The 13,329-nt window shown below is 39.9% G+C and overlaps 1 protein-coding gene across 6 annotated transcripts in view; it reads right to left on the reverse strand.

The window, feature by feature from the left end:
- The window catches only part of CAMKMT (calmodulin-lysine N-methyltransferase), a 413,830-nt gene that overhangs the window by 58,703 nt on the left and 341,798 nt on the right, over positions 1-13,329 (reverse strand). For 5 of the 6 annotated variants that reach the window (XM_040453878.1, XM_040453876.1, XM_040453875.1 and 2 more), the window contains exons 4-6: positions 6,944-7,004; positions 4,737-4,791; positions 3,605-3,668 (exon numbers count right to left, since the gene is read on the reverse strand). In XM_040453878.1, the coding sequence (XP_040309812.1) occupies positions 3,605-3,668; positions 4,737-4,791; positions 6,944-7,004 (180 nt within the window). The remainder of the gene's footprint in view (positions 1-3,604; positions 3,669-4,736; positions 4,792-6,943; positions 7,005-13,329) is intronic. The other variant, XM_040453877.1, reaches the window with a different exon arrangement.

Consider the following 13,329-nt stretch of genomic DNA (forward strand, 5'->3'; position numbering starts at 1 on the left):
CACAGGAGATTTACCAATTTTTGGTGGACCCTGAGCTCGAGATCATAGTCCGGACTGTGCATGCTGGGGGAATAAGACGCCTGAGTCAGGAGCACAAGAAATGGGTCAACAAGCACTTCCACAGTCCGCAGATAATACACTTGATGTTTCCTAAGGGTGGATCAAGGCAGGGTGCTTGTGTTGGGGGAATTAGTGAGTATACCAGAGAGGGCTCCTTACTTCTGGGTGTTGCACTTTTATTCTTGATGACTTGGAAGAGGCTTAGCATCGACAGTAATTCAGTATATCACTTCCCTCCCCTATTCTTCTGTCATTGTCATCACCAGCTATGAACTTTAGTGAGTAATTATTATCTGTAGGCACCGAGAGATTTCTTTCTTTATTACACCAGAAGGGCCACGCCAAAGCAGAGGGAACGCATTTCAAACTATTTTAGGTAAATTTGAGAAGTGGACGAACCAAAGGATCCCATTTCTAATTTATCTCTTGTTCTCTTTGGGTGCAGATACACATGGCATCTGTAAGGAGAGGGAGCTCTCAGGTAGAGGGGCTCTGGGTTAGACCCAGCAATGCAGTTTAAGGACCAAGGAGAACCTGAGGGGCACGTACCCATGAGTCTAAGAAAATATTTAGGACTTACAACATTCACTTATACCTCAAGTCTTAATCTCTTTTCAGATATCTCTGTTCAGTAGATCTCAAATCAACATCTAGCTTTCCAGGGTCAAGGGAAAGAGCTCTGAAAGACATAGCCAATCCATTTGATACATCTTAGGGAAGATTATAAATAACCTCACAACTGGTTGACATGCTTCTATGAAATAAAGATTCAGAAGTCATCCATTCATTACATGTTAAAAAACAGAAATAACAGAAGATAAAAAGGAAATATCAAAACATGCTGTTTTTTTTTTTAAAAAAAAAAAAGGTAAAAACTAGAACCTTATAAGCCTAAGAGACTAGAAAGTAAGATTCAGTTGGATTCATTAAATTCAGATGCCAAGAACAACAAAAATAATTTTTAAAATGATGAGAATAATATACAGGCCAATACTCAGATGTGATGTGCGATTGCCAGGTCGATTTTCAATTACATTTCACTGATGTATTCATTTGTTTCTTAATGTGCTCATCTTGCCCATTAAGAATAATTAGCAGCTTTGCTTAGAGATTTCCTGGCTTCTGGCAATGTTTCTCCCCCCCCCTTTTTTTTGTTGACATCCACTTTTACTTTTTAGAAAGTAATTTTTGGATAATATCCTACAACTGGTATATAATTTAGGCTTCCTAAAATTTTAAAGGAAAGATGTAAACAGTAATTTTTAAATGAATTTGTTTCGATCTATATGCATCAACAGTATGTGATTCAGTAAATTAGTTATTCTCACAGAAAGTGGGCACACAAATAGAAAAAAAAAATTCATTCATATTAACCCTATTCAGGAAAACAGCTTACAACGAATGCCAATTGTAAGCTCTGTTAGCAAATCGAGAATAACATCGGTATTAAAAGCAGGAGAAACACATTGCCAATTTTTAAGGCTTTATGCATGCTTTTTTCTCTTAATTAAAAAAAAATTAGATCTAGTTACAAAAGAAAAAGGCACACACACAGAACAGCTGCATGATAAAAACTGAACTCCATCAGGAAAGTCCTGAGAGATGAAATAAAACACACTACGAGTTTTGGTCTGCATCCTGAAAGGACCTACTTTATCTACATTGTAAAGTTCTTCCCCTCCTGCCCTTTGGCACCCCGCTATATTAAACCCATTGTAAAACCCAGCACAATAAAGCACTCTCAGGGCTGAGCTTCTGAGGACCAAATGTTAAAAATCCATTTTCTTGGGAGGGGGCTGTACCAATCATTTCCTTGAAAGGCCAGCAGAGTGAATACAGAATCTAAGATTTTTCCTCTCCGGTTTCAAGAGCTGGCATGGCATCTTTGCTGTTTAAAGCAAAGGTGTGTTAATTAATGACATTAGCATTGCTTCCCTTCTTTGGAAGCTCTGTACTTTAGCTCTGTAATAATTTTAGCACGATTAAATTTACATGCTGACTACAGATGTTCCTATAGTTTGATAAAAGTTCGAATTTGTTTCTGACGCTATTAAATGAGGCACCTGCTGACTTGGGAGGAAAACCTTGGGTTGCCGGGCCCAACCTGAAAGTTTCTGTGGCTAAATTGACCCTCTCTTGTCCAATAATCCTCCTTTCCCCACCCCCACCCCCAAGGGGGGTGGGGGAACATCCACTGGGGCTGAGCCAGCATACCTGACTTCATCTCACTGTCTGTGTTCCCTGACATGCGAAGGAGGAGCACAGTGAAATGATACAGTGCAAGGCATAACTCAGAATAAAGCAGAGTGAATGAAACAGCACAGGCTCATCTCCGGGGATATTTTGAGAAACTTGCGACAGTCTGAAGATCATGATTAAAATCCTGCATCTTAAAAAAGGAAGCACCTTTTGTGATCTCTTTCCCTTGTGTGAAAGGCCAAGATTGTGATTGGCTGTTTTTCCTTCCCGAATTTTTTTTTTTTTTTTTAAGTCTGTCAAGCAATTAGCTGGGTGGGGCTCTGTAGAGCACAGAAGGTGCTGCGGAACAATATTAGCTACTGTGCTTCTTACATCCCCTTTCTCCTGTTCGAGCAGCCTGATAGAGCTGCTGCAAGTTTTGTTTAAAAAAAAAAAAAATTACATAGCAGGGGTAGAAAAAGAAAATCGAAAACAGGCTTTATGTAAGAGGCCACAAAAATCAAAAGTGCTTTGGCATTTTAGGGGTCTAGAATTCACGTAAGTAGATTGCCTCCTTCGTGATGCAAATGTAAGGCACACCAAAAAAATCCAAAGCAAATATACCTTCCACTTCGCCTCTCAATTTCTAACGGCTGTTAACTGCTCCTGAACAAGTCAGCTCGATTGCTAAAGTAGCTACAAATTATGCTTGCTTTCTTAGTTAAAGTACAGTTCAATTTTCACGAACTCTGTGTACATATTGGTAAAGCATAATCTAATATAATGGGGTTTGAACTGTAACAGCATAGCAGAAAAAAAAAAAGATAGCTTTTATAATCCTAAATAAGAGGAAATAATGAAAGACTGATAGCTGTTTCCAATGGGGAGATACAGGTAACCCCTTAGCAATGAGAGTAGGTACCGTGCTACTTAGCACATAACGTTCAGTATCAAACGCAAGAAAGGTCATAACGAACATGAAGCTGGATGTTAATTTTTGCAAGCAATATCCAATATAATAAATATTCAGTTGTTTCTTTTATCCTGGGAAACTTCCGTGGAAATAAAAGGACAAGAATGCCTGGAAATTATTATGAAACAAATGCTCTTATTGCCTTGAGAGGTCCACAAATCATAGGCTCCTTTAACAAGAAGTGACTGTAAAAATCTATCGAGATAAAAGAAAAAAAAAAAACAGTCGTATCCAATGAATCCCATATATCTCTACTTTTTCTTAATTACTTATCATGTGTGTGGGGGGATTTCTCTTTTAATACCCCATGCTGTCTTTCTTTATATCAATTGTTACTCAGCCGGGAAAAGGGAATGAGCACAACAAACCCGTTTTCTATCTGAATAAGGATACTTCTGATGGCCTTTTCATTCCCATCAGTTAACAGAACTTCTTTGACATCTGCAGAAATAGCAACCTGAAAAAAAAAAAAAAAAAGGAGCACAGCAAACAATGAGCAAATATGCTTGTCTGTGTGGAAGTGAAGACAGGAATGACAAGCCTTCAGTATCATGCTTCCTCACCTATTCCTCTGTAACAATCTTCAATCTTTTTCCATTTTATGTCTGCATTATTTTAATCATTCAATCAAATCAGTCAATACTTTTATCATTCCATTTGCGGGAGCCTCTATCTTGCTATCATTCTGTTCGGTAATTGCATTGTGACAGCGGATGATGGTATTCTGAGAGGCTTTCATTTGTGGGCTTCTGTTTATCTAGTAGAGCCATCATACAAGGCTGTCTGTCACTCTGCCTTTCAGCTCGCTTCTGTCTGACTGCCTGATGCCCTTCATATAACTTTGCATTGCAGGCAGATGGCTTTGTGAGGGTAATTTTTTTGTGAGCTTTGACATGCTCGCACATTGGGCTGTAACCTCGACACATTGTGTAAGAGCGACAGGTTTGTCAAATGCCAATCAGTGTAACAATATGCTTTTATTTGTAGAGACATAAAAACTTGTCTAATGCACTGTGCTGCTACATAATATCTCCTGAATACATGACTCAGAACCCAGAGAATGGGGAACGACGTTCCTGAATGGCCAATCTAATTCAAAAGAATCTAATTACTGAGCGCTCTGGATCATGTTTGTTGGTGTAATAATGCAGGCAAAACATTAGCAGCTATATCATGGTGCTCCAACTGTGATTCGCCGGGCTATTCCTGTATCTTAGCAAATGGGACTATAATCTGAAAAAAAAAAAAAAAAATGCTTTCGCTATGGCAAAGAAAGACTGCGCGAGGCCTGGAATGTCACAACAAGCGATATTGACTACACTGAGGTAAAATGTTTCTGCTCATCGAGGCAACCATAAAATCAATATGATCCGAAAGTAAGTCAATCTAGAAGGTCTCTCAAGACCCGGCAGCTTGACCGCAGCTGATGCTGTTGACGGTTCTCTGACCCAGCAGTTGGAGGCCCTGGAACATTTTTCCTTTTGTTCCTCCCTCTGAATGGGATTGGAATTGAGAAAAGACCTACCATGAGCCCAGCCAAGCATGTCATGCCACCCCCTAGCTCACACACAGCAAGGTCCCTGAAAGAGAGAAAAGAAATGGTAGAACCCATACAAATTAGATGAAAATGGTCAGAGAGATATATATGTTACAAGAACAAATTGCCATCTGCAGTAAGAACGGCACTACCAGGAAGTTGTAGAGACATGACTAGGCTACCTCATGTTGCTTTGCGTTTTAAAAATAATTATGAAATAGAAAAGTCACAAAGCAGGCAAATCAGTGGGGGTTCCCTCATTAGTGTTCACTGCAACATTACCACCGCTGAGCTGAAAAATCTGAGAAGGTTCCCTTTTTTTCCCTTGTCAATGGCGCTGTCTTTTAGAACTAAACTAGCTAGAGTAGCGAAAGATAATTGTTAGGAAAGGATAACACTGTTAATCCACATTCATTCCTTCAAAAACAGTTAGACAAGTAAATGAAGAACATATATGAGTGTGTATATACCTATGTTATAGTCACACACACACAACACACACACAAATAAATGCAATCTGGAATTAAAAAAAAAAAAAAAAATGGAAACCAAACTGAAACATTTTGGAAAGCCGAACCGCCCCCATAAAGAACAATTACACAAAGAGCATTTAGCAATTAACACTTAAATCACAACTGACCCCAACACAACACAGTGAATAAACAATGCAGGGGCATAATATGGTTAAGCCAGCGAACCCGGGCTAAAGTAATGACCGGGCTCTGACTTCGCCGCTCCAAAGTAAAGCGGTTCAGAGTTAAAGCGGACAGTCTAGGGTGGCACTCGGCACCCACCTTCCCCTTTGTGCCTACATATTAGCCCTCAACGTGTGACATTCTTGCCCTGGCCCACAGCTCGATGATTGGAGCTCCAGTCAAGCTTAAGCACAGCGAGAAGAGCCAAATGCCGGACTCCCAGGGCAGCTTTGTGGCCCAAATTCAATACTGCCCTGCTGTTATTTTATATGCTTAAACCCTTAAGATTGTTGCATCTTCCCAGGTTGGGAAGTTTATCACCTCCACAGGGGAAAAGAAAAAGAGAGAGAGAGAGAGAGAACTGAAAGGGAGGGAGAGGTGCAAAGAGGGGGAAGAGGAAGGGAAGAGGCCAAACGAGGATGTTCATATTCCGAAATGCACTTAACGGGCATTTAGTTGTTCAAAGCAATTATAGACTGGTTGGTAAATATGGGCCACAGAGCTTCAAAAAATACATATTATTGACCCAATCTTGTAAGTACATATTGTTAAAACACACACCATGATCTCTAGTGACTTGTCTGGAATCATAATGGGCTATTCAGGGAGTATATATTAGATGACTTTTATTAAATGAGAATTAAAATGAAAAACCTGTATTTTCTGGGTCTACCAAACATCTTTAGAATTTTTAAATAAAAGGAGGTTTTTCCCCCCTCTTTCCTAAATCCCATCCATGGGTTTAATCTATAATGCACACTGACAATTGAAAACAGTTGTTTCCGTAGCATGAGTCTGTAATAGTAATTTATATTTTACAAATACATATTGTTAGGTATATAAAATACCTTTAAAACCAGGGGTGGGATGGCATCTTTAAATAAGAGCTGTGGGGTATATATTTATCAAATATTCTGCAATGATTTCCCTAGCAGAAGTTTAAAGAATGTCCTTATTGTGGTTTTTTTTTCTTTCTTTTCTTTTCTTTTCTTTTTTTTTTTTTTTTTTTGACCTTCACAATCAGTAAGGATTGATTGGAGCTTCACTTTTGTTTCCCCAAAATCAAAGTGAAATAAAATGCCTTGAGTGGAAATCAAAAGCCTTTGACATACAGCAAAAAGCTTGCTGTGCAATATTAGTACCCAAAGGCAATTCAGATTTCTTTTTCAGAAGCAACATGTTTTCACCATGAACTTTTTTTCCTTTCTTTTTATTTTTCTTTCTTCCTTCCTTCCTTCCTTTCTTTTCTTTTTCTTTCTTTCTTCTTTCTTTCTTTCTTTCTTTCTTTCTTTCTTTCTTTCTCTTTCTTTTCCCTTCCTTCCTTCCTTCCTTCCTTCCTTCCTTCCCTCCTTCCTTTTTTTCCTCTTTCCTTCCTTTCTCTCTTTCTTTTTTATATGTTTCTAACAACTTAATTTGAAGAATGCAATCATGGCAATCGTTAACATGCAGATACAATATCCACAAGGGGCTAAAAAATATCTTTTTAAGGCAGCTTTGTACCTGAATATATGACTGTGCTTGAGGCAGTAGTAAGCCAAAACCTCTTCAGATGGCCAGATGCCTGGAAAACACAAGAGGATACACTTTTTGATTATAGGAGTCTGTTCTATAATCATTCTCGTAAGAAGTTGCTTTTACAAATAATGTTCAGCACAAGGTATTTCCACCTGAACCAAACTTAACATAATTATTACTTGTAATATGTCATATCACATGGGTTTCTTTTGTTGTTGATTATAGCTCCCTTCCCAGATAAACAGTAAAATATCCTAAATAGATTTTACTACATTTCAATCACAATAAGAGAGCAAAAACAATAACAATCAAATTACAAATATTAAAAGTTCCGTTTTAATGGGATTTCAGGTAGATAATCTTGTACACATGAACATTCTTCTCAGCCAATCCATAAGCATCAGTTGAATACCTACTGTTTATGCAGCCCATACGAGGCAAAAATAAATGAAAAAAATCACTTGCAAGGAGCAAAGAAAAACCCCAGAGGTCATTATACTTTTTTCTTTGATTCCATCCTAATCTTTTCAAACATGCACAATGATTTCCTTTCTGCAATTAGAAATATCAAACTGGAGATTAAAATTAAGAACTTTAAATTTCACCAACTTTTGGCACATCTTTAAATTTAACAATAATCCTCCCCGCTAAAGTCCATGTATGGGCATTTTCTAAAATCATCTCTTAGAAGTCATTTATTTTGACGACTTATATAGTCTTCATGAATGAATGTGAATTCCTTAAAAATAAAAAGACAAGCATGGAAATGACAGTTTCTAGTGGTTATCACAGGATGGCAGGGTTGCAAGTGCTTTCAATGTGTTTCCTTCACACTTTTTTATATTTTCCAAAGATTTTCACAACGAATGTGAATCACCCCTATGATCAGAATTAACCATGGTCTTATGTTTTCCCCAAGGGGCCAGACTCAAAGCTCAGGCAGGCAGGGCACCAGCATCTCGCTCTGCCTGAGGTTGAGAAGGCTCTGCCTTCCCGAGGAAGAGCAGTGAATGTTCACCGCCTTAGCACTGAACGCTCTTCTAATGGGTCTGGATGCAAAGCTGAAACACCTAATGAGCATTAAATTTTTTTTCTCTCCCAGCTGCATCTCCAGCTTCAAAGAGTGGGAAATCCGAACATTTCAGAAAAGAGGATGGCAAAGAAATGGTAAGTAAAAGCCTAAGGGAATCAATGGGTAAATATAGGGACAGCAAAGACAGTGACCCCACAGAAGCATGTGCTGTAGGAGAGTCCAGTCAAGTGTGCTCAACAAGTTCAGCCTCCACGGTATTTCTAGTAGAAACAACAGTTTGGGAGAGAACAAGGTCCCCAGCAAGAGGCGTTGGAGTCGTATTTATGAGGAAAGTCAGAAAGGCAGTGGAGTAGGGCAGTTAAGACCACAGGTGCTTTGGAACCAGACTCGTTGGGCTCCACTCCCAGCATGTTGGACTGCATGCCCTAGCTGAGTAACGTTGGGTAGTTTACTTAACCTCTCTGTGCCTCAGGTTCCTCATCTGTAAAATAATGTAATTGTAGTATCAATTTCACAGAATTGCTGTGAGGATTAAATACATAAAATACACGATATGTATGTAGAACAGTTCCTAACTTATAATGTGCTCCAAGAAAAATTCATCGTCAAATGTGACTCTCCTGGGGCACCCAAGCGGCTCAGTCGGTTAAGCATCCAACTTCGGCTCAGGTCATGATCTCACGGCTCTTGGGTTCGAGCCCCGCATCAGGCTCTCTGCTGTCAGCGCAGAGCCGGCTTTGGATCCTCTGTCTCCCTCTCTCTCTGCCCCTCCCCCGCTTGCTTGCACGCATGTACGAGCTCTCTCTCTCAAAAATAAATAAAACATTGGGGCGCCTGGGTGGCGCAGTCGGTTAAGCGTCCGACTTCAGCCAGGTCACGATCTCGCGGTCCCTGAGTTCGAGCCCTGCATCGGGCTCTGGGCTGATGGCTCGGAGCCTGGAGCCTGTTTCCGATTCTGTGTCTCCCTCTCTCTCTGCCCCTCCCCCGTTCATGCTCTGTCTCTCTGTCCCAAAAATAAATAAACGTTGAAAACAATACATAAATAAATAAATAAATAAATAAATAAATAAATAAATAAATAAAACATTAAAAAAATAATGTTATTCTCCTGAGAAGGGGGACAAAAGAGTAGAAGAGAGAATATGTGGACCCCAGACAATTATCCCAATGACAGAACAGATGGAGAACATTTTTGTCCTGCTCCTGCCCGTGAATGTTGCCACACCCCAAAGTCCTTAATACCTGGCATACCTCCACATAAAAAGAACTCCATAAAGACTAAAGCACATAATAAAATTTTCCAAAGGAAGAGCCCAAGACAGTATTCTACACCATGTGCATATAATCACCAGAATAATAAATTTCTTTATGCCTTTAGTAGATGGTTTTGAGGTTTTAAAAAATAATGATAGGGGAAGGGTATTTAACTAAAATTCAAGCTTTGATTAAGTACAAAAATGTGACTTCTAAAATGCATAGTCTTGCAAGAGAGTTTTATAATTTTCTCAAAAAATTATAGAGGTTGATTTTTAACTAAATTAAATACAAAAATATGTAGAACAAAGTTAATAAAATCACCTAAAATTCCACCACTGCTATATAACCCCTAGTTTCATTTTGGACATCATTCCATAAAAAGCTCTCTAAGCAGGGGCGCCTGGGTGGCTCAGTCGGTTGGGCATCCGACTTCAGCTCAGGTCATGATCTCATGGCTCGTGAGTTCGAGCCCCGCATCAGGCTCTGTGCTGACAGCTCAGAGCCTGGAGCCTGCTTCAGATTCTGTGTCTCCTTCTCTCTCTGCCCCTCCCCAACTTGTGCTCTGTCTCTCTCTGTCTATCAAAAATAGATAAATGTAAAAAAAAAAAAAAAATAAAAACAAAAAAAGCTCTCCAAGCACAAAGATATTTTACACAAATGGCATCTTATCGTGCAGGTATTTAGCAATCTGATTTTGCCCCACTCAATATGTGATGGACAACTTCTCATGACAATAAAAATCTACTTGCATCATAATTTTAAAAAAAAATTTTGGGGCGTCTAGGTGACTCAGTCAGTTAAGTGTCTGACTTCGGCTCAGGTCATGATCTCACGGCTGGTAGGTTCAAGCCCCCTGTCAGGCTCTGTGCTGACAGCTAGGAGCCTGGAGCCTGCTTCAGATTCTGTGTCTCCCTGTTTCTCGGCCCCTCTCCTGCTTGTGTTCTGTCTCTCAAAAATACGTGTTAAAAAAAAAATTAAAGGGGCGCCTGGGTGGCGCGGTCGGTTAAGCGTCTGACTTCAGCCAGGTCACGATCTCGCGGTCCTTGAGTTCGAGCCCCGCGTCGGGCTCTGGGCTGATGGCTCAGAGCCTGGAGCCTGTTTCCGATTCTGTGTCTCCCTCTCTCTCTGCCCCTCGCCCGTTCATGCTCTGTCTCTCTCTGTCCCAAAAATAAATAAACGTTGAAAAAAAAATTAAAAAAAAAAATTTTAATGTTTATTTTTAGAGGGAGTGCGCACCAATGGGGGAGGGGCAGATAGAGAGGGAGACAGAAAATCCGAAGCAGGCTCCGTGCTGTCAGCACAAAGCCAGACGCGGGGCTGGAATTCACGAACTGTGAGATCATGATCTAAGCTGAAGTTGGAGGCTCAACTGACTGAGCTGCCCAGGCACCGCACATCACTATGTTTAAAGGCTTCCTAGGGATTTTTATGTCTGCATCATAATTTATTTAGCTAGTTTCCTCTTGATAGAAGTTATTTTGAGTTCTTGATATAATGAGATTATAAACCATGGTACAACGAAGACACATTTTTTTTTTCCCCAAATGTGGTTTTTCTCCATAGGTCAAATGCCCAGAAATGGGAAATCTGGTCAAAAGCTAAGTACATATCACCTTGTGATATATCAAACTGTCCTCCCCTAAATTTATACCAAAATATACCTCCAAATAAGAGTGTTTACTTCCTCAAAGCCTTGCCAAGATGAGATTTTGACAACGTATTTTATCTTTGCGAATGTATTAAGTTTTTGAAAGTGATCTCAGTGCACATCAAAACCACAATGAGATACCACATCACACCTTCTAGGATGGCTATAGCCAAAAAGTCAGACGATAGCAAATGTTGGTGAAGATGAGGAGAAAGTATGTAAAATGGTAAAGCCACTTTGGAAAACTGTCTAGCAGCTCACCAAAAACTTAAATATAGAATTAACATATGGCCCAATAATTCCATTCCTAGGAATGGACTCAAGAGAATAGAAAATAGGTCCACACAAAAATCTGTACTCATGTGCATGTAGCAGCATTCTTCCTAATAGCCAAAAAACAGAAGCAACTCAAACGCCTATCAACTAATAAGCACATAAGTAAAATGTGCTATGGTCATGCAATGGACTATTACTTGGCAATTAAGACATAAAGTATTGATTCATGCTACTACAACACAGATGGAACATGAAAACATTGTGCTAAGTGAAAGAATCCCAAAGCAAAGAACCATGTGCCTACATGTTTCCATTTACATGAAATGCCTAGAATAGGCAAATTCATAGACACAATATAGAGTGGTGGTTGTCTAGGGCTGGGATGGTTGAGAGTAAATGTGGAGTGACCTTTTACCAGTGATGAAATATTCTAGAATTGATTGTGGTGATGGTTCCACAACTCTGTGAATATACTAAAAACCACTGAGTGAACTGTGTGGTATGTGAATTATATCTCAATAATGTCATTATTTTAAAAAGTTTTCTCATTCCTATTTGTGGAAACAGTGGTCTCTTTCTTAAAGAAATTTTTTAAGTTTATTTATTTTGCTAAAAAAATTTTTTTTAAACGTTTATTCATTTTTGAGAGACAGAGAGAGACAGAGCATGAGCGGGGAAGGGGCAGAGAGAGGGAGACACAGAATCCAAAGCAGGCTCCAGGCTCCGAGCTGTCAGCACAGAGCCCGACGCGGGGCTCGAACTCATGAACTGTGAGATCATGACCTGAGCCGAAGTTGGACGCTCAACCGACTAAGCTACCCAGACACCCCTCTTTATTTATTTTGGGAGAGAGGGTGGGGGAGAGTGAGCAGGGGAGAGGCAGAGAGAGAGAGGGAGAGAGAGAATCCCAAGCAGGCTCTGGGCTTACAGCGGGGCTCGAATCACGAAACATGAGATCATGACCTGAGCCAAAACCAAGAGTCAGGACACTTAACTGACTGAGCCATCCAGGTGCCCCTAAAGGATTTTATTTTTAAAGAACTTATCCAGAGTTTAAAGAGCCATTGAGTTCCATAAGAATGATCAAGACAAACAGCAGGACCCATCCCCTCTGACCCAGTCTTTCTCCTTTCTCAGAAACTAGTACTTCTAATTCTTTTAGTTGATGCTTCTGGCAATTACTTCCATATTTCTACATATGTGTGTATTGTTACTTCTTGATTTTTCAGTTTCAGGCAAAATCTATTGACCCCCACTATGGAAGATAAGCATTTTTCACTTTCATCTATACGCCTCTCCCCATGCCACACACACCATGCTCCTTATCCACCCACTATCACCGTCTTCCTATCATAGATGTGTTATAATTTTGGGAAGATCACTACTCTTTGTCAATTCCCTTATGGCCATGAAATAATACTGAGCCATGTAGTAAACTATGATTGCTTTTCCTCTCATGTACAATTTTCTTTCCTGTGGAGTTTATAATTGTCCATTTTTTTTCTCATTTGCTAAGATTTTTATTCAGTCTCAAAATCCAGTTGTCAATTTCCCCTCTCAGTACATTCATTCACATCAGGTATTCTTATTTTTTTTAAGTTTATTTATTTATTGGGGGGGGGGGGGAGAGAAGGCACAAGCACACAAGCAGGGGAAGGGCAGAGAGAGAGAGAAGGAGAAAGAAAACTCCAAGCAGGTTCCGCACTGTCCATGCAGAGCCTGACATGGGGCTGGATCCCATGAAGCATGAGATCATGACCTGAGCCAATATCAAAAGTTGGACACTCACTGAGCCATCCAGGTGCCCTCACATCAGGTATTTTATCAACGTCATGAGGAAATCTCGCCTGGTGCCTTCTGATCTGCCTTTGTCTGGAACGAATGAGCCCTATGCATGGTGCACAGCTGATCCCCTAGAATCAGTCTTCACTATCATTCCAGGCTCTCTTTTGCCCTTTTGCTGTATCTCATCTCTTGTTTCTCTATCCTTTGTCTTCTTCTCTTGGTTTACTTCCTCATTTTAATGCAACATATCCTCCAGTAGTTTCTTTGAAAAAGTGTGTGGGAAGTAAATGTTTGGGAATTTTTCAGGATTCAGCGGGTAATTTCAACCTGGAAACTTGATGTTCTCAGATCCTCTAAAGTTTTTTGGGAAGT

The sequence above is a fragment of the Herpailurus yagouaroundi genome, unplaced genomic scaffold (assembly GCF_014898765.1).
Source record: "Herpailurus yagouaroundi ecotype Mexico unplaced genomic scaffold, PumYag 210, whole genome shotgun sequence".
NCBI lineage: Eukaryota > Metazoa > Chordata > Mammalia > Carnivora > Felidae > Herpailurus > Herpailurus yagouaroundi.